The sequence below is a fragment of the Nyctereutes procyonoides genome, unplaced genomic scaffold (assembly GCF_905146905.1).
Source record: "Nyctereutes procyonoides isolate TBG_1078 unplaced genomic scaffold, NYPRO_anot_genome, whole genome shotgun sequence".
NCBI classification, from domain to species: domain Eukaryota; kingdom Metazoa; phylum Chordata; class Mammalia; order Carnivora; family Canidae; genus Nyctereutes; species Nyctereutes procyonoides.
The window spans coordinates 55,646,636-55,665,712 of record NW_026575020.1 but is presented as its reverse complement, the minus strand read 5'-3'; the positions used below and the strand labels follow the sequence as shown (position 1 = coordinate 55,665,712).

General features: G+C 57.4%; 3 protein-coding genes across 7 annotated transcripts; all 3 read left to right on the top strand.

Moving 5' to 3' along the window:
- The first annotated feature begins 994 nt into the window (after nt 1–994).
- On the top strand, nt 995–2,039 carry LOC129501786 (uncharacterized). The gene is made up of 3 exons (XM_055313061.1): nt 995–1,052; nt 1,239–1,456; nt 1,515–2,039. The coding sequence occupies exons 1-3, from the start codon at nt 995–997 to the stop codon at nt 2,037–2,039; spliced, it is 801 nt and encodes a 266-aa protein (XP_055169036.1).
- TRIM65 (tripartite motif containing 65) lies at nt 2,038–8,199 on the top strand. 4 transcript variants are annotated; one of them, XM_055335139.1, is made up of 6 exons: nt 2,038–2,492; nt 3,996–4,091; nt 4,338–4,571; nt 4,656–4,830; nt 4,965–5,030; nt 5,555–8,199. In XM_055335139.1, the coding sequence occupies exons 1-6, from the start codon at nt 2,055–2,057 to the stop codon at nt 6,142–6,144; spliced, it is 1,599 nt and encodes a 532-aa protein (XP_055191114.1). In that variant the 5' UTR covers nt 2,038–2,054; the 3' UTR covers nt 6,145–8,199. The 4 variants fall into 4 exon arrangements, with proteins under 4 accessions (XP_055191114.1, XP_055191123.1, XP_055191094.1 ...); XM_055335148.1 differs by lacking the exon at nt 4,965–5,030; XM_055335119.1 differs by having other exon boundaries at nt 4,338–4,830.
- A 5,879-nt stretch (nt 8,200–14,078) lies between these two features.
- TRIM47 (tripartite motif containing 47) lies at nt 14,079–18,592 on the top strand. 2 transcript variants are annotated; one of them, XM_055324578.1, is made up of 6 exons: nt 14,079–14,782; nt 15,861–15,956; nt 16,227–16,457; nt 16,630–16,828; nt 17,269–17,340; nt 17,628–18,592. In XM_055324578.1, exons 1-6 carry the CDS (start codon nt 14,090–14,092, stop codon nt 18,266–18,268), a joined length of 1,932 nt encoding a protein of 643 aa, XP_055180553.1. In that variant the 5' UTR covers nt 14,079–14,089; the 3' UTR covers nt 18,269–18,592. The 2 variants fall into 2 exon arrangements, with proteins under 2 accessions (XP_055180553.1, XP_055180543.1); XM_055324568.1 differs by having other exon boundaries at nt 17,266–17,340.
- Nucleotides 18,593–19,077: the final 485 nt, after the last annotated feature.

The window sequence follows — 19,077 nt, the reverse complement described above, 5'->3', positions numbered from 1 at the left end:
GCACACCTCTCCTTGGGGCCCAGAAATCCCCTGCACCCTTGCTGGATCCTAGGAGTATGATTTCTCCTCTGCCTAACCAGTCAAAAGGAGACCTTCCTTTCCCATGAAGAGGAGCTTCCCATACTACAACACAGAAGAGTGAATGCTGCATTGCAGTGAGAGGGCACTCTGCCTCAAAATTAGGACAGGTTGGTTAGGAAAATTAGCCCTCCATCTGCTCAGTCCGATGCAGCACACTGCCCCAGGGCAGGTGGGACGGAGGATCCCAGGCTTCCAGAAGAGCTCCCTCCTGCAAACAAGGAACTCCCCAGCAGGGGGCCCACACGGAGAAGATTCCAAGAACAGCTGAATGTCGCTTTGGGCTTTCAGTAAAGGGGGGTATGAAAACCGTTGATCGGTTTCTGTGTTGGTGACCAGAACACAGTTTACTTTTTTTTTTTTTAATATGTGCTTTTTCTAGTTTTTTTTTTAAGATTTTATTTATTTATTCATGAGAGAGGCAGAGACATAGGCAGAGGAGAGAAGCAAGGCTCCATGCAGGAAGCCTGATGTGGGACTTGATCCGGGAACTCCAGGATCGCGCCCTAAACCAAAGGCAGACGCTTAATTGATGAGCCACCCGGGCGTCCCCGAACACAGCTTACTTTAAAAGAACCAAAATGAAAAAAATAAATAAATAAATAAAAGAACCAAAATGTGGTAGCCTACAGAAAGGAGACACTCCAATCTGGCAAATGCCTGAAACAGCTCAAGGAAAAGGGCAGCAGAGAACCTCGGGTCCGGAGCGTATAGGGAACATGAGCTCTGTGCTCAGTGCTCTTACTGACAGGCGCAAACCCTAGGAAGTAGCTACTGTTGTCCAGGTTACGGATGAGGGGCCCAGAAGGGGTTCTGTGGGGGCCCTCAGCCAGAAGGTTCCCAAAGGTTCCCATCCCTGGAGGCGGGGGCCGCACCCCTGCACGGGAGCTGCTTAATGAGGGTTTCGAGAAGCGGGATGGAGCTCCCAGAGCGGGGCCACCGGGACTACCCGGACCTCAAACCCCCATCCTGGGGTGGCATGAGACGGCTCAGAGCCTGGGCAGAGGGGAGCAAGCACGCGTGGCAAGGGCCCAGGCGCGGGTGGGGGAGAGGCAACAGCTGCTCTCCTCCGCTAGGCGGGCCCACGCTGCTCCCCGCCACCCCGACGCCTCGTGCCCCCTCCCGCTCCCGGAGGCGCCCCGCCCCGCCTTCTCACGCAGGTCGCGACCCGCCCGCGTTTAGAGGCACCGCCCCTGCACCGCCCCTCCTGCAGGCCTCGGCCCGGAGCCGTGCCCCGCACCGCCCGCCTTCGGAGGCCCCGCCCCTGCGCCGTCCCCTCCTCTCGCAGGCCGCGCCCCCGAGCCGTGCCCGGCACCGCCCACTTTCGGAGGCCCCGCCCCTGAACCGCCCCTCCTCCCGCAAGCCCCGCCCCCGAGCCGTGCCCCGCGCCGCCCACCTCCGGAGGCACCGCCCCTGCACCGCCCCTCCTCCCGCAGGCCGCACCCCGAGCCGTGCCCCGCACCGCCCACCTCCGGAGGCACCGCCCCTCCTCCCGCAGGCCCCGCCCCCGAGCCGTGCCCCGCACCGCCCACCTCCGGAGGCACCGCCTCTCCTCCCGCAGGCCCCGTCCCCGAGCCGTGCCCCGCACCGCCCACCTCCGGAGGCACCGCCTCTCCTCCCGCAGGCCCCGCCCCCGAGCCGTGCCCCGCACCGCCCACCTCCGGAGGCACCGCCCCTGCACCGCCCTCCTCCCGCAGGCCCCGCACCCCGAGCCGTGCCCCGCACCGCCCACCTCCGGAGGCACCGCCCCTCCTCCCGCAGGCCCCGTCCCCGAGCCGTGCCCCGCACCGCCCACCTCCGGAGGCACCGCCTCTCCTCCCGCAGGCCCCGCCCCCGAGCCGTGCCCCGCACCGCCCACCTCCGGAGGCCCCGCCCCTGCACCGCCCCTCCTCCCGCAGGCCGCACCCCCGAGCCGTGCCCCGCGCCGCCCGCCTTCGGAGGCCCCGCCCCGCGCGCCCTGAGGCGCCGCTGCCGCCATGGCCGCGCACGGGCTAGAGGACAAGCTGACCTGCTCCATCTGCCTGGGGCTCTTCCAGGAGCCGGTGACGCTGCCCTGCGGCCACAACTTCTGCAGGGCTTGCATCCGGGACTGGGGGGGCCGCTGCGACAAGGCGTGCCCCGAGTGCCGGGAGCCCTTCCCCGACGTCGCCGAGCTGCGCCGAAATGTGGCGCTCAGCGCGGTGCTCGAGGTGATGCGCGCCCGGCCCGCCCCGGCCCCCGGCTCCGACCCTGCCGCGACCCCCGGCGCCGCCCCAGCCCCTGGCCCCGGCCCGGGCGCGCGCTGCCCCCGACATGGGCGGCCACTCGACCTCTTCTGTCGCACCGAGGGTCTCTGCGTTTGCAGCGCGTGCACCGTGAACGAGTGTCGCCTCCACGAGCGGGCGCTGCTGGACGTCGAGCGTCGGGAGCGCGAGGTGACACCGGGGTGCCCCGCCCTGTCTCTCGGCGCCTGGGCTGGGGCGGGCTGCTTAAGCAGGAGAAGGCTTTGGGACGTTTGTTGTATTCCCGAGTAAAAGGACAAAACAGGTGCTTGGAGTAGAGATTTCGGAGCTGGTGACAGGCCCAAGGTGAGACCCCAGGCCTGAGTGGCTGAAATGGAGTGAAGGTTCTGCGGGTGAGGAGGTCAGGGAGTCCGGAGCCAATGCTGGAGGATTCCATCGTGGCTTCAGAAGTCAGAGACTGAGGATGAGTTGTTAGTGCTGAGGCGGAGCATGAAAGTGCAGTGCCGGGCAGCAGGTGACAGCAGCAGGAGGGAGGGAGTGGCAGGTGGCACAGGCAGATGGCACGTACACACCGAAGGAGCTCGTGTTCCCCTAGAGCGGGGTGAAGTTCTATGGGGTGTGAGAGGACCCCTGGCCATCCTGGGGGACAGTCAGATGGAACCAGCAGAGCGCGTCCCTGTCCCACTTCCTGGGTGTGGCACGTTGTACAACGCTGAGGCCTTGGGTCCTGGGCAAAGACACAGGAATTGAGCTTTGGAAGATCTGATGCCTTTGGCCAGATTGTCAGTCTCTCTGTCTTGTTTTCTCATCTGTAAAGTGGGGATCACGATGGCCCTTGATCTCTTTGTCAAGTGCAGCTGGAAGAAGCAGAAGCAAGGCAGGCTCTTGACCAGGGGCAGGGAATGATGCTTTGCCCTGCTCCCATGAAAGCACAACATTGTGACCCTCACGGGTGCCAGAGGAGTCACAAATATGGGTGCCCTCTTCTACCCCATGCCCAGAGCTGGGGCTGAGGCCTGACTGGGTATTTGGAAGAACCCACCCATGCAGACACACGTACTACACTGCCCGCTGGTCAAATAGCTTTGGTGCTTTGAGTTGTTGCCCCTTCCCTGCAAGGCTGCCTAAGCCAGAAGTACTGCTTCCACCGTTTATTGGCTGGGGGTAGTGTGGGGTGGGTTGTTTTGGTTTTTTTTAAAGATTTTTTTGAATTTTATTTATTCATGACAGACAGAGAGACAGGCAGAGGGAGAAGCAGGCTCTGTGCAGGGAGTCCGATGCGGGACTCCAGGATCACACCCCGGGCTGAAGGTGGCACTAAACCACTTGGCCACCCGGGCTGCCCTGGGGTGGGTTTATAGCCCAGAGATGGTGGGTGCTGTGCCCCAGGTTCCTCAGCCTGCAAGATGAACTGAAGGTCAGGTTTAAAGCCCCAGGCCTCTGCTCTGCCTGTGTACCGCCCTGTTCCAGGTTGGGAATGGGCTTTGTCTGGGTCTCCCTGGGACTCTGACCCAGTTCACCCCGAGGCTCAGACCAAGGCCACTGTTCTGTGGGCTGGTCCACTGGTCAGTCTTTTGCCTGGGGTGGCACAAGGAGGGGGATGTCCCACATCTGCAGGTGTTTGTTGATGGAGGGGAGGACTTCACAGCCATTCCCAGTCCCCTCTTGTCACTTGTTCCCTGGTGGGCACCACAGGCCCAGCTGAGAGCCATGTTGGAGGTCACCCAGCAGCAGGCCACCCAGGCCGAGAGCCAGCTAGAGGAACTGCAGCGGCAAAGCAGCCAGATCCAGGTACGAGGCCTGTCTGACCCCCACTACATCCTCATGCTGTGTCCTTCAGGCAGCCAGCAGTGGGTCCCTGGGACGCTGGGTAGGAGGTGTGAGCTGCCTTGAAAATGCCTCCTGGCAACAGGGAAAGATGGACTGAGCAGAGTTGGGGGGGAAGGTCACAGGGGCCCCTGCTCCCCACATCCCCACCCCTCAGTCCAAGGGCAGCCTTGGCCCTGACCACCCGAGGCAACTCCATCACCCACTCAGAGCTCAGCCCATACCCTGGCCTCCGCCATCTCTGGCAAGTTCAGCTGCCTGCTCCAGGCCCTGGAGATGCGACAGGCCCTGGCCCTGGAGGACATCAAGGCGGCCAAGACACAGGCCCTAGCGCAGGCCCAGGATACAGAACAACAACTGCGGGGCCACCTGGAAGCCCTGTCTCGTTATGACCGCAGGGTCCGACACGTCCTGGAACACTTGGATGACCGGACCTTCCTCCAGGTACCAGGCCCCAGGACAGCAGGTTGGGGGATGGCGTCCCAGCACCTTACCCAAAAGCTCACTGTGGCTGTCCCTGGGGCCCAGGAATCCCAGCTCCTGGCACCCCCGGAGCCTCTCAGGCCTCTGACTCCTCTGCGGTGGGACGGAGAGCAGCGGCTGGCCAGCCTGAAAGAGTCTCTGAGCCGGCTGTGTGGCCTCCTGCTAGATGAGGGGGGCCCCCGCAGGGCACCAGCGGAGGCCGCCAATTTGGGCCCCGTGGGTAAGGCTCACCCTGATCCCTCCCTACCCCTCTGGGCCCAGCCGGCCCTCCCACGGCCCACGGGAACAGGATCAGGACTCTGCCCCCATGAGCTCTGCTCCCCATCACTGCCCTAAGACTTCTTTGCCTCCTAGAGGCCCCAGGTCCCCTGGCACCAGTCCCAAGCCCAGTGTGTCCACTGAGGAGGAAACTCTGGCAGAGTAAGGAGACTGGCGTGTGTGTGTGTGCATACGCATGTGTGCATTGTGCGTTCGTGTGTCTACGTGTGCGTGTGAGCATTTGCACAGGTCTGTGTGGCTGTGTGTGTACCTGGGGGCGCGGGGGGCGTGTGCTGGGACTGCCCTGCCCTTCCTGGGATCTGGCCTGGCCCCCCCTCCCCGCACATCTGTCACAGGTTGTAAGCCTCTTACACGTGGAACTGATACGGGGGTAAGGAGATTCTGGGCACGAAAACCTGGGATCGCTTATGCTTCTTCCACTTGTTACGAAGTTAGGTTATCTTGGGAAGCCTGTTTCTTCATCTTTGAAATGAGGTAAACGGAAGAGGTCCCCCTCGCAGGCTACCTGCTGTGGTGACATCCGGTGCTTGGTCTGCTTGCCGTACACCCAACAGATGTGTGGCTTGGCCCTGCTGGAGCTTCAGTTGCCATCTCTCCCTCTGGGGACAAGATGGTGGATGTGCACAGGTGTCCACCCGCTCACCTCCATCCCTCTGTCCTGACAGATTATCGAAATCTGACCTTCGATCCAGACAGCGCCAATTGCCACCTCTACTTGTCTCGGCAGGACCAGCAGGTAAAGCACCGCCACAAGCCCCGGGACCTGGCCGGGCCAAGCAGCTTCGAGCTCTGGCAGGTGCAGTGTGCCCAGAGCTTCCGGAGCGGGCGACACTACTGGGAGGTGCGTGCATCTAACCACTCAGTGACCCTGGGTGTCGCCTATCCAGAACTGACGCGACGCAAGCAGGGGCCCCACACAGACAACATTGGGCGTGGGCCAAGCTCCTGGGGGCTCTGTGTTCAGGAGGACAGGGCGCAGGCTTGGCATAACGGGGAGGCCCAGCACCTCCCAGGAGTGTCAGGGCGGCTCCTGGGCATGGATTTGGACCTGGCCTCTGGCTGCCTCACCTTCTACAGCCTGGAACCCAAGGCCCAGCCTCTGCATACCTTCCATGCCATCTTCACCCAGCCCCTCTACCCTGTCTTCTGGCTCCTGGAGGGTAGGACCCTCACCCTGTGCCATCGGCCTCAGGCCAAGCTCCCTCCAGAGCTCCAGGAAGAGGCCTCAAGCCCAGCAGAGGAAGGCACAGGATGAAGCTCTGGGCCAGGAACAGGTGCCACCGTGCTTGTGTGCCCAAGAGCTGCCCAGTCCCTAGCTTGGGGGCCTGAGGCCACAGCTATAATGGGACCAGCTTTTGGCCACAAGATTGACTCAGAAGGAGGCCGGACCACTTGGGAAGAGAGATTGGGAGGATGCCCCCAAAATGGAGTTCACTTTTTCCAACATCATGGAAGGGCACAGGGACTAGGAAGGGACTAAAATGAGGACCCTGCCTGAGGAGAGCGCACTTCTCGGCGCTGCCTGGGCCTCAGAGGTGGGTGCAGCGCCTGTGGGCTCCTGGGGCTGCAGGAGAGCTTGTGCAGTTGGGGCCTCACCCACGCTGCCATGCAAACACCCCGCAGCCGCTTGCCTCCCATGCGGGTGACGTAGATCATAGGCATTTGGCAGGAGGCGAGGGCACCCAAAGCACAAGCAATTCTGGAAGAAACCTAGAGAAAAGTGATCTTTATCTCTTTCCTCCCTCTTTTTTTTTCTTAACAGTTTGATACACTTTAGTCTCTTATACATCCTTGTGATTGCATTTTATAAACACTTGTGTTTTTTGCATTCTGTTATCTAGCATAGCCATTTCTCACGGGATTAATATTTTTTCCTGCACCACTGCAATATAAACAGTCTTTCCAAGGACTATTAGAATTTACTTCCCCACTACGGGCATCTTCCACTTTCCAAAAGTTCAAGTTCTGCCACTTAGCTTTTTTAAAAGACCTATATTGGTGTGGTTTCAAGTTTCTTCTGGTTCATGAAAAGAGGTACGATTGTAGGTCTTTTGTAAAGCACAGTGGCAGCGCCGCAAACTTTTGGAAGAGCCAGGGATGCTCGTCCCAGTGTGCTGTTTTTGCTCATGAAAGATTTCATATTGAACATTCCAGTTGTTTTATTTGGGGCTGTAAAAATGTCACCGCGATGCATATTTTTGAGCAGGAAGCTTTGGCCATATCCATGGCTACATATGTAGGTGGAATTCCCAGCGGAGTTCCTCAACCGAAAAAAAATGAGGGACACCTGGGTGGTGCAGTTGGTTGAGCGTCTGACTCTTGGTTTCTGCTCAGGTCATGATCTCAGGGTCATGAGATGGAGCCCTATGGGCTCCACACTCAGTGAGGGGTCTGCTTAAGACTCTCTTCCTCTCCCTCTGCCCCTACCCCCTTAAATAAATAAAATCTTTAAAAGTAATAATAATGAGCACTTGAAGATTTTATTTTTATACAAATGGCCAAAATGAAGCAACCTTGAGTCAGGCGGACTCTTCCCCACCCCACCCCCACCAGCCAGCTTAGCTGGACACAGCCTCAGCCCCTGTCACCCCTACCCAGGGTGTGGGGATTAAATGCAGTGATGAGTGCAGGTGCCAGGACAGTGCTGGCTTCCTTTGTTTTTGCTACTCAGGAGATGCTTTCCTGAAGATCCCTGGACGGGCATTTGTGTTTCTGGAACTGGTGCTGCTGGGACCTAAGGCAGCTGTAATTTTGTTACTTAAAACATTCCACTTCTTGGGCAGCCCAAGTGGCTCAGCGGTTTAGCACTGCCTTCAGCCCAGGGTGTGATCCTGGAGACCCGGGATCGAGTCCCAGGTCAGGCTCCCTGCATGGAGCCTGTTTCTCTCTCTGTCTCTCTCATGAATAAGTAAATAAAATCTTTTAAAAAGATTCAACTTTAAAAAAACCATTCCACTTCTAGACCTGGGTGGTGGTTACAAGGATGTTGGCCTTATAACTATTTATGCTGTACATGTATGTTTTATATACTCAGGAATAATTATTTTACAATACTTTATTTTTTATGTTTTCATAAACAATAAATTTTTTAAAGGATGACACATGCAAAAACACATACTCCAAAAAAATACAAAATATTTTTGTAGGGACACCTGAGTGTAGCGTCTGCCTTTGGCTCAGGGTGTGATCCTGGGATCCGGGATCAGGTCCCACATCAGGCTCCCTGCATGGAGCCTGTTTCTCCCTCTGTCTGTGTCTCTGCTTCTCTGGGTGTCTCTCATGAATAAATAAATAAATATTTTAAAATATAGATTTTTTTTGTATTTGTGAAAAATATATCTCTTTCCCATATTGTAACCTGGTGCCAGCCCCCCACATTCAATCCTGCAGCTACCTTCCCAGCCTGTAGCTCCCTGTTCAAGGGTGGGGCCAGGCCTCTGACCAGTACACCCTGGGCAAAGAGCTTCTAAGAAGACTCCTAAGTTGGGGACTCTGCAAACATGGGGCAGGGGCTCTGGCACCAGACAGCCAGATGGGGAGAACTGCTGGGCAGGTGGGTTGACAGTTGCTGAGAGATCCAGCAGGGGAGGAATCAGGATGGGGCTGGCCCAGCCCCTGGCATCGAAGGCTGCCCTCATGTAGAGTCTAACCATCACCACCACAACCAACCTCCCGCCATCCCAAAGCCCCACACGTGTCCACGTCCCATTGGCTGTGCCCATGCTCTGAAAGGGGGAGAGAAAGGAAGAACAGCCCCCTTCTGCTTCTGTGGTGGAAAAGGTTTGGGGTCTTTATTCTATGATACTACCTTTTATCAGGTTGTTGGTCCTTTCCGTGCTGTTCTGTGGGAGTGTTCCTTATTGTGACCCTTCATGTTTATCTACATGTGATGAGATGCTACTGCCCTTTTTGTAGATTGTTTTTCAAGTAGGTGTGGGGCAACCCTTTGCAAATCTGTTGGAGAGCTGCTTCAAATGAAATGCCCCTGATCCACCTGACTCTGACAGAAGTCTGTCTCCTCTGTGGGAAAAATACACTGGGAAGAGGGGAAAAGAGCATGGACTTTGGGGTGTAACATTTGTAAGGGCAGGGCACTAGATTAGCCTGTAGGTGTTTCCAGTATATCTGCCTCACCGCTCTAGTATCTGAGCTTCTCTGAGGCAGAATCAGGACGATGGGCACACAGGCAGGATAAGGCAGGGCAGAGGGACATGAGAGATGTTAAAAGATATGGGTCTTAGGTGTCCAGGGAGATGAGGGGGTTGGGTTGAAGGCTTGAGTTCCCCAGGCAGGAAGGGATGGAGGGAGCAGCATGGTGCTGTAGGTGTGGCTTCAAGTACCATGGGCCTAGAAGCTAGAAGACAGTGGAGTCAGGCTTCCTAAGGGCAAGGGATTCTCATTCGAGATTTCAATACCCAGCCCAACTGCCAGTTGGTGTTGGAGCCTGAAAAATTACTTTTGTGGGCATTTTCACATCCATCCTCAGGAATCCCCCAGAAGATGTGCTCTTCCAAAGTAAAGAAGTAAAGTCAGGGATCCCTGGGTGGCGCAGCGATTTGGCGCCTGCCTTTGGCCCAGGGCGCGATCCTGGAGACCCGGGATCGAATCCCACATCAGGCTCCCGGTGCATGGAGCCTGCTTCTCCCTCTGCCTATGTCTCTGCCTCTCTCTATATATATATATATGACTATCATAAATAAATAATAATAATAAAAAAATTAAAAAAAAAGAAGTAAAGTCATTGAAGGGGAAGGAAGACCTGGGACCCAAGCAACAAGTAATCAACACAGAAGAGAAGTGATAGAGAATTGATGTCTCCAGAAACTCCAGCATAAACATCCACACACGTGTTCAAGGCTTATGAGCACAGGGTTTACGGATGAGGAAGTAAATGCCAAAAGAAATAGTTAAGAGGGCAGCCTGGGTGGCTCAGTGGTTTAGCGCCAATTTCGGCCCAGGGCATGATCCTGGAGACCAGGGAACGAGTCCCACATCGGTCTCCCTGCATGGAGGCTGCTTCTCCCTCTGCCTGTGTCTCTGCCTCTCTCTCTCTCTCTCTCTCATGAATAAATAAATAAAATCTTTAAAAAAGAAAGAAATGGTTAAGAGTTGAAACTGGTGGTCGCGGGAGCAGGCCTCTGGAGTAGGTGGGACACACAACTGCCAGCTCTGTTATAAACCTCATTAAATTGTTTACTTTGTAAACTCAATTATTTTGAAATGAATACAAATTTAAAAAAAACTTTTAAGTAGGTCAAAACGAGGTGCCTGGCTGGTTTAGTCGGAAGAGCATTCAACTCTTGATCTTGGGGTCATGCATTAGCCCCACGTTTGGTGTAGAGGTTACTAAAAAAAAATAGATAAACTTAAAAATATATATATCAAAACCATTCAGTGCTACTGTGGAACCTGGCTTGGATCCCATTTCAATTTCATAGATGTAAGCGAGGCTGGGAATGGCTTGCTCATTACTCCCGTTTCTGGACTGCTTTTGCTTACTTTTGTTTCAGTTTTTTTTTTAAGATTTTATTTATTTATTCATGAAAGACAGAGAGAGAGAGAGAGAGAGGCAGAGACACAGGCAGAGGGAGAGGGAGAAGCAGGCTCCATGCCGGGAGCCCGATGTGGGACTCGATCCCGGGACTCCAGGATCACGCCCTGAGCCAAAGGCAGGCGCTAAACCACTGAACCACCCAGGGATCCCCACTTTTGTTTCAGTTTTGCCTTTCTTTTTTTCCCCTTTCAATGAATACTCCAGCCATGTAGACAAGTTCATATATGAGATTTAGGATTATTCTCAGGTCACACTTTTCTGGGTTTAAATTCTCCCCCCTCCACAGGATGAGCTGTGTGACCTCTGGCAAAATGCACAACCGGCTGGAATTCCATTTCCCATCCTTCATGACATAGTTCTTGCAGGGGCAGAGTGAGATACGGGTGTGAGCATGTTCCTGCAGACGTCAAAAGCACCCATTACCTTTCCCCCTCAGGAGCCAATTCATTTCAAAAAGAATTAACATGTCAGGCAACCTTAAAACTCCGATAATGGAAATGAAGTATTAAAACACCACTGTCTTAAAAAAAAAAAAAAAAAAACACCACTGTCTTGACAAATCACATCTCTGAGCTTTCCTGGGGAAGCGGCTCTTCCTGAGCATGCACCCTGGGGTGCTCTGGGGCGGGAGCAGAAGGTCGGCCGGCACCTGTCTATGAACACTCCCCAACCCAAGTGGCACCCCTCACCCCTCCGGAACCAGGCTGGTCTGTGGTCTCCGCAAGCCCGGGCAGCCTGGCTTGCAGCCGGGCAGCAGGGTGGTGCTGATGTCTGAGCCTCCGAACTGTTCCTGGGCCTTGGCAAACAAGGGACAGTCATGATCAAGAAGTGATCCCTGTGGAAACCAACGTATGGAACTCATTACCGGTCTTCCTGCCAAACTGGGCACACCCAGGCCGGTTCCCCCTGCTACTCCTCTGCTGCAAGATCTGTTCCCGCCTTAGTTTCTGCACGCCTGAGTCCTAGCAACCCATGAAAGCCCAGCTCAGATGCCACCTCCTCCACACCGGCCTCCATGATCCACCCCCCTTCCCGTGAGTCCCCCAGGATTGCACCCCTCATTTAATATTATACAGACCTTAGTTTTCTTCCCTCCTTCCAGGAAAGACATAAGGAAGCTCTGCATAGCATCTTTCTAAATTAGACAGTTTTTTAAAGATTTTATGTATTTATTCATGAGAGACCCAGAGAGAGAGGCAGAGACATAGGCAGAGGGAGAAGGAGGCTCCCAGCGGGGAGCCTGATGTGGGACTCGATCCCAGGACCTGATCCAAAGGCAGACACTCAACTACTGAGCCACCCAGGTGCCCCTAAATTAGACATTCTTAAGCTGGGGGTCTTGATGAGAAAATTCTCTGTATTTTCACTGTTCTCTAAACTGAAATTTAGCATTTCTTTCTATTACAAATGGAGAGAACACACTACGGAGGAGTTAGCAATTCTGTAACTTGTCACCAACAGAAATTACAGATATTTTCATAGCACGTTATGTGGCGACAGAGAAACTCAAATATCACTTATGTTTATCACTATTTCAAAAATACATTATTTAGCCTCCATCAGTATTTGTTATTTATTGGGTTAAAGAAATACATATGGGGCATCTAGGTGGCTCAGTCAATTAAGCATCTGTCTCCGGCTCAGGTCATGATCCCAGGGTCCTGGGATCAAGCCCCGTGTTGTCTGGCTCCCTGCTCATCAGCGAGCCTGCTTCTCCCTCTCCCTCTGCCTGCAGTTCCCCCTGCTTGTGCTCTCTGTCTCTCTGTGTGTGTGTGTGTGTGTCAGAGAAATACATACCGTCTTTTAATTTTTTTCAAAAAAAGAAATACATACAACTCTATCACAAATTTATTTTCTTAATATTTTGTACCTGTATTTCAGTATAATCAGTCTCCATGGAATCTTGCGCATTTTGTTTTGTACATTTAAAAGCATAACTTTGGAAAAGGCTGCACCAGGCTTTAAGAAGAGCTCCGGTGTGATGAGAAAGGTTAAGCCCCACTTATGGATGGAACACCCCTCCTCACCCTTTTATTCCTTCCTCTTTGGACTCTTGCCAGCAGGAGGTCTGGGGGGGGGACCATTTTTTTAAGGAACTTTTAATTTTAGAATAATTGTAAATCTACAAAAAATTTGCAAAGATAACTCAGAGTTCCCAGATACCTCCCTCCTAACTTCTTCTTTTGTTAACATCTTACATAATTATGGTGCATTTGTCACAATTAAGAGCCAGTATTGATACATTAACTACAGTCCATAATTTATTCAAATCTCCCTACTAGTTTTTCCTTAATGTCTTTTCTGTCTCAGAAATGCATCCAGAACACATATAACATTACTCATCATATCTACTGAGGCTCTTCATGGCTGGGACAGTTTCTCAGACTTGACCCCCTACTATTTGTGTGTGTGTGTGGCCATTTTTTTGAAGGTTTTGAGGAGTATTGGCCAGGTATTTTGTAGACTGTCCCTCCACTGGGATTTGTGTGATGTTTTAATCATGATTAGACTGGGCTATGGGTTTTGGAGAGGAAGACCATCCTATACAGGGTGCTTAGTGTCAACATGACATCACTATTGACAGTGACCTTGATCACTTGGCTGAGGTCCTGCTTGCCAGGCTTCACCACTATAAAGTGACTTTTTTTTTTCTTTAAGATTTTATTTATTTATTCATGAGAGACACAGAGAGAGAGGCAGAGGGAGAAGCAGGCTCCCCGCCCGGAGCCCCATGTGGGACTCAATCCTGGCACACAACACTCAACTGCTGAGCCACCCAGGCATCCCTATAAAGTGATTCTTTAGCTCCCTTTGGAAGAAAGTCACTGTGCACAGCCCACGTTTAAGAAGTAGGAAACTAGGCCATCTTGGAGTATGTATAACAGTTACTTTGAATTCTTCTGAATGGGAGATTCGCCTGTGCTCCTCTGTTTATTTACCCAGTCATTTATTTACATCAGTATGCACTCACGGGTGTTTATTTTATACTTTGGGTTATAAGCCAATACTACTTTATTTTGTTGCCATTTTTTTAAAAAACAACATTATTAAGTGCATGGCTGGACAAGCCTTAAATGCCTCCGCTCGGGGAGCCCACACCTCAAGCCCCAGGCACAAGTGCCTGCGCCCAAGGGTCCTGGAGGGAAACTGAATTATCTCAGACAAGGGCCTGGGAGGGTGACATCGACTTCCCGTTTCAAGTTTAGAAAAGCCCGAGTTCCCCACAGGGGTGAATAGAGTCGCTAAGGGGCAAAAACAAGCGCACATCAGCGGTTCATTTTCAACAGCTCAGGAACTTTGCTAACAAGGGCGGCGGGGAGGTCTGGAGCCCGCGGCGGCCTTGAGGGGGGGATGAGGGATGCCGAGGGGGGGTGCACTCCCCTCCCCCCGGCTCCCTCCCAGTGTGCCGCCCTCCCCCTGGACCGGGACGCACGGTCGTCCAGGGGCCCCTCGGGGTCACACGGGGCCGGGGCCGCGCGCGCAGCCTGGGCTGGGGCCGGTGTCCCGGGCCCCGGGGGCGGGCCGAGCGGGGGACGGAAGGGGGCTGGACCCTTGGCCCGGGTCCCGGGGGCGGGGCCGCAGCGCGCGGGCCGGGGCCCTCCCTGGGCGGGAGCAGAGCAGGCGGCGCCCGGGCGGCCGCGGAGCTATGGACGGCAGCGGGCCCTTCGGCTGCCCCATCTGCCTGGAGCCGCTCCGGGAGCCGGTGACGCTGCCCTGCGGCCACAACTTCTGCCTGGCCTGCCTGGGCGCGCTCTGGCCGCACCGCGGCGCGGGTGGCACCGGCGGGCCCGGAGGCGCGGCCCGCTGCCCGCTGTGCCAGGAGCCCTTCCCCGACGGCCTGCAGCTCCGCAAGAACCACACGCTGTCCGAGCTGCTGCAGCTCCGCCAGGGCTCGGGCTCCGCGCCCGGGCCCGGCCCGGCCCCGGCCCCGGCCCCGGCCCCGGCCCCGGCCCCGGAGCCCACGCCGCCCAGCGCGCCGCCCAGCGCCCCGGAGCCCTCGGCTCCCTGCGCGCCCGAGCCCTGGCCCGGCGGCGAAGAGCCGGTGCGCTGCGACGCGTGCCCCGAGGGCGCGGCCCTGCCCGCCGCGCTGTCCTGCCTCTCCTGCCTCGCCTCCTTCTGCCCCGCGCACCTGGGCCCGCACGACCGCAGCCCCGCGCTGCGCGGACACCGCTTGGTGCCGCCGCTGCGCCGGCTGGAGGAGAGCCTGTGCCCGCGCCACCTGCGGCCGCTCGAGCGCTACTGCCGCGCCGAGCGCGTGTGCCTGTGCGAGGCCTGCGCCGCCCAGGAGCACCGGGGCCACGAACTCGTGCCGCTGGAGCAGGAGCGCGCGCTCCAGGAGGTGGGCGCAGGCAGCGGGGGCGGGGGGGGGGGTGCCAGGGCGGGCGAGGGCCGAGCGGGGGTGGGGGGAGCCATGGATCCAGCCCCCTGCCCTTCCCTGGTAGGGCCCTAATGCCCTCTAACCTGACGCCCTTTGGCGTCCTTTCCAGTACTGACAATGTCACCCATCCATCCACTCGCTGTGGGACGTTCTGCTCGAGTTGGGAATGGGGGTTGGAGGAGCCCAGAGGGAACCGAGAAGGACTGGAAGGGCAAGCAGGGGCCTGAAGCCCGGTCCAGTGACAGGGAGCACTCAGGCCCGCGGGGGTCTGGGCCCGCGGGGTCCCGCCTGCTGATTCTGGCCTCACCGCCGCCTAGCGCTGGGCCAGGTTCTTGGCGGTCCCAGGTCGCATTTGGCCTGGGCTGAGACATCGGGTTTAGATGGGTGTGGCAGGCGACAGGAGTGTGGCAGAGGGTGGACCTAGCATACAGACCGCTCTTGTCCAGCTGTTCTGGGCCGTGGAGGGAGCATGTGCTCTCAGGCCGTCAACCACCTCCACCCCCAGTTTCCTTTGGCCTCCAGCCCGGTCTTGGCGCCTCTGGCCTTGGGATTTTCCGTCTCTCCTGCCTGGAGCAGTGACTCATAAGACCCAGGGGATTTGCCCGGAATCCCCATTTTTCAGGCCTGGAATGGGGATACAGACTCTTGGGGGACAGTGATCCCCGAGACAGCTGAATGCCCTCTGTGCAGCACCTACCCCACTCTCTCTGCCTCGTCCTCACTGAAGGAAGTTCTCCAGCGAGTTCAGCAACATTGAGGAGCAGGGATGGCCCTGTGCTTGCCCATTGGTCAGAGAGGCGAGGCACAGAGCCCACAAACCTGCTCAGCCTGTGCTATCCCCAGACATTTGGGAATGGCACCCGCCTGGGCTCCAAGCACCTCTGGCGTATTATGGGATGTCATGGCCACTCCCAGTCTCACCTGTGCACACATACCACTCCCGGGTCATCCCTCTTCTCCCCCTTGGTGAGGCCTGGTAGCCCAGAGTAGGGCTGTGGCCACTGCCAGGCCCCATGCTGATTAAGGGTATCACCCACAGGCGGACCAATCCAAAGTCCTGAGTGCCGTGGAGGATCGCATGGATGAGCTGGGCGCTGGCATTGCACTGTCCCGGCGCACGGTGGCCCTCATCAAGGTCGGACCCCACGCTGACCCTGTCCCCATGCAGTCCTGCAGCAGGCTCCTGGCAATGAGCTGGTAGCACCCTATGGTCCTCTCCAAAGAGGCCTGTGCGCAGGGCACTGTCTGGTCCCGCTGAGCATGAGCGGCTCCTCTGACCTGGCACATAGATCCAGGACAGCCGGGGCTGGTCCCTCTCTCCCCGCAAGAGGGCAGGGTGGGAAGGATGGGGCCAGAATCACACTGCTCTTGCCCTCATCCTTGTCCCCTGTGTCGTCCCGAGCAGAGCGCAGCCTTGGCAGAGCGGGAGAAGGTGAGCCGACTGTTCACCGAGGCTGCGGCCATCCTGCAGGGCTTCCAGGCAGAGGTGCTGGGCTTCATCGAGGAGGGGGAGGCCACCATGCTGGGCCGCTCCCAGGGTGACCTGCGGCGCCAGGAGGAACAGCGCAGTAGGCTGAGCCGGGCCCGCCACAACCTCAGTCAGGTCCCCGAGGCCGACTCGGTCAGCTTCCTGCAGGTAAGAACAGCTCTCCTGGGCCAGAGAGGGCACGGGAGGGGGTCAGGCAAGGAGTGGGGAGGGCAGGCGGGGCTGCCTGGGCTCCGGGGCTGTGCCATCGTCCCACAGGGCTTCCCCCACAGCCCAAGGAGCTGGAACCAGCAAGGCCTCACTAGTCATTTCTCTGGCACAGGAGCTCCTGGCATTGAGGCTGGCCCTGGAGGAGGGGTGCGGCCCTGGGCCCGGCCCCCCAAGGGAGCTCAGCTTCACAAAATCCTCCCAAGCCGTGCGGGCGGTGAGAGATGTGCTGACGGCGGCCTGTGCCAGCCAGTGGGAGCAGCTGCGGGGGTTGGGCGGTGATGAAGACGAGCTGCAGAAGTTGGGCACGGAAGGTGGGTGCCCCCCAAGTGACTCACCCTTCCCCAGTCTCCCCACACAGGGCCCCAGGCCTGGCACCCGTTCAGGAGTGGAAGATGGAAACTGTGTGCCTGGCACAGGGTGGGCCCCAACTCCTACTGGCGAGCGAAGCCACCAATCCGGCCCCTGCGGCCACAGCCCGAAGGATCAGGGGGTCAAGGGAGCCCCTCCTGCCCTGCCCTTGAGTTTCAGAGGGGCTGAGCGGGGAGGGGGTGGAGCAGGGGCAGAACCCAAGGACCAGGCTTGCATGTGAGGACGGAGTCCCATATTTGGGTGTGTGCCTGTGCCCAGGTATTGGTCGGGAGGATGCAGGAGGAGAGGGATTTTGGTCACAGGCTCAGGGGAGAAGCACCTTGCATCCCTGCCCAGCCACAGGCAGCTGGAGCGAACCTCTCCCCTGTCTCTTCTGCAGCAGATGCCGAGTCCCAAGACCCCGATAGCACCAACAACGTGGAGAGTGAGGCTCCCAGGGATTACTTCCTCAAGTGTAAGTGGACGCCTGGGCTCTCCCCTCTGCCCGCACCAGACCCTCCGGAGGCTGCTGGGCTGGGCCCTACTGCACAAAGGCTTGGATTCCCTCCCTCCCCTCCCACCCCATTCTTTCTGGGGGGAACTGGGTCAGCTCACTGGGTGCTCTCCAGGGGGGCTGAGTCGTGCTGGTCACGAAGGCGGGGGGGTGGGGGCTGTGTTGAGGGAGGTGGTCATCTGGCGGAGAGGCTATCCCACCCGCCCCCAACCCTGAGCCCCATGTCTCTCTCCTGTCCCCCGGAGCAGTCGCCTACATTGTGGACCTGGACAGCGACACGGCAGACAAGTACTTGCAGCTGTTTGGGACCAAAGGTGTAAAGAGGGTGCTGTGTCCCATCAACTACCCTGAGTCACCCACCCGCTTCACCCACTGCGAGCAGGTGCTGGGTGAGGGCGCCCTGGACCGGGGCACCTACTACTGGGAGGTAGAGATCATCGACGGCTGGGTCAGCGTGGGGGTCATGGCCGAAGACTTCTCCCCGCAAGAGCCCTATGATCGGGGCCGGCTGGGCCGCAACGCCCACTCCTGCTGTCTGCAGTGGAATGGACGGAGCTTCTCCGTCTGGTTCCACGGGCTCGAGGCACCCCTGCCCCAGCCCTTCTCGCCCACCGTCGGGATCTGCCTAGAATATGCTGACCGAGCCCTGGCCTTCTACGCCGTGCGGGACGGCAAGATGAACCTGCTTCGGAGGTTGAAGGCCTCCAGGGCCCGCCGGAGCAGCACCCTGGCCTCCTCCATCGACCCCTTCCAGAGCCGCCTGGATGGCCATTTTGCAGGACTCTTCACTCGCAGGCTCAAGCCTGCTTTCTTCCTGGAGAGTGTGGACGCCCACCTGCAGATCGGGCCTCTCAAGAAGTCCTGCATATCTGTGCTGAAGAGGAGGTGATGCCGGAGGGCATGGGGCCTCCTGCAGTGTTTCTGCTCCTGGGAAGCTAGCTTCTCTGCACACCCCCATCTTGACCCCAGGGAACGGCACTGTGGAGCCTCCCCAGGCTTCTCATTCCTGGAGGCCTCCTGGGCCTTCCACCTCTCAAAGGGCGTCCCTCAGACCCCTTGAAATGCCCCTCAGACCCTGTCCCCCTGTAGGCCTTGTTTCTGGGAGAGAAAGCCAGAGCTGGGACAGATCCAGGCTATCCGGTCCCTCCTTTCCCAGGTTCCTGGGACAGTGCCTGGCACATAGTAGGTGCTGAATAAATATTTGTTGAATGAATGACTCCTTTTTCTATCCTTCTCTCCACCCACCAGGAATTTTCATCTTTGGAGAGCTGATCTTGAAAGGCAGGAGGTCCCAGGATTCCTGGGGGGGAAAGTGAGGGGTGGGGAGCCCTGGCCCAGGAAGAGGGGCTGAAAAGAGCTGCCTGCCCTTTGGGGCAGCCCTTCTCCTGGTTCTGGGCAGGGGCTGCTAGAGGTGGCTTCTCCGGAGGGGGCCAAGCCCCCCAGTCCTTCCGGCTGCTTGAGTGTTTGTTTCGTGGCCCGTTCCCATGAGCTATTTTCATCCTTGATGCCACAGCCCGGTTCTAGACCTGCCTTCTGGGGTTTGTGCCCAGGGCTAAATGCAGAGCACATACCCCCCAGGAGCAGGGCACCACTCCTGGGTGTGGGCTAGAAAGTTTGAGAGATGGGATGCCTGGGTGGCTCAGCGGTTGGGCGCCTGCCTTAGGCCCAGGGCGTGATCCTGGGGTCCTGGGATCGAGT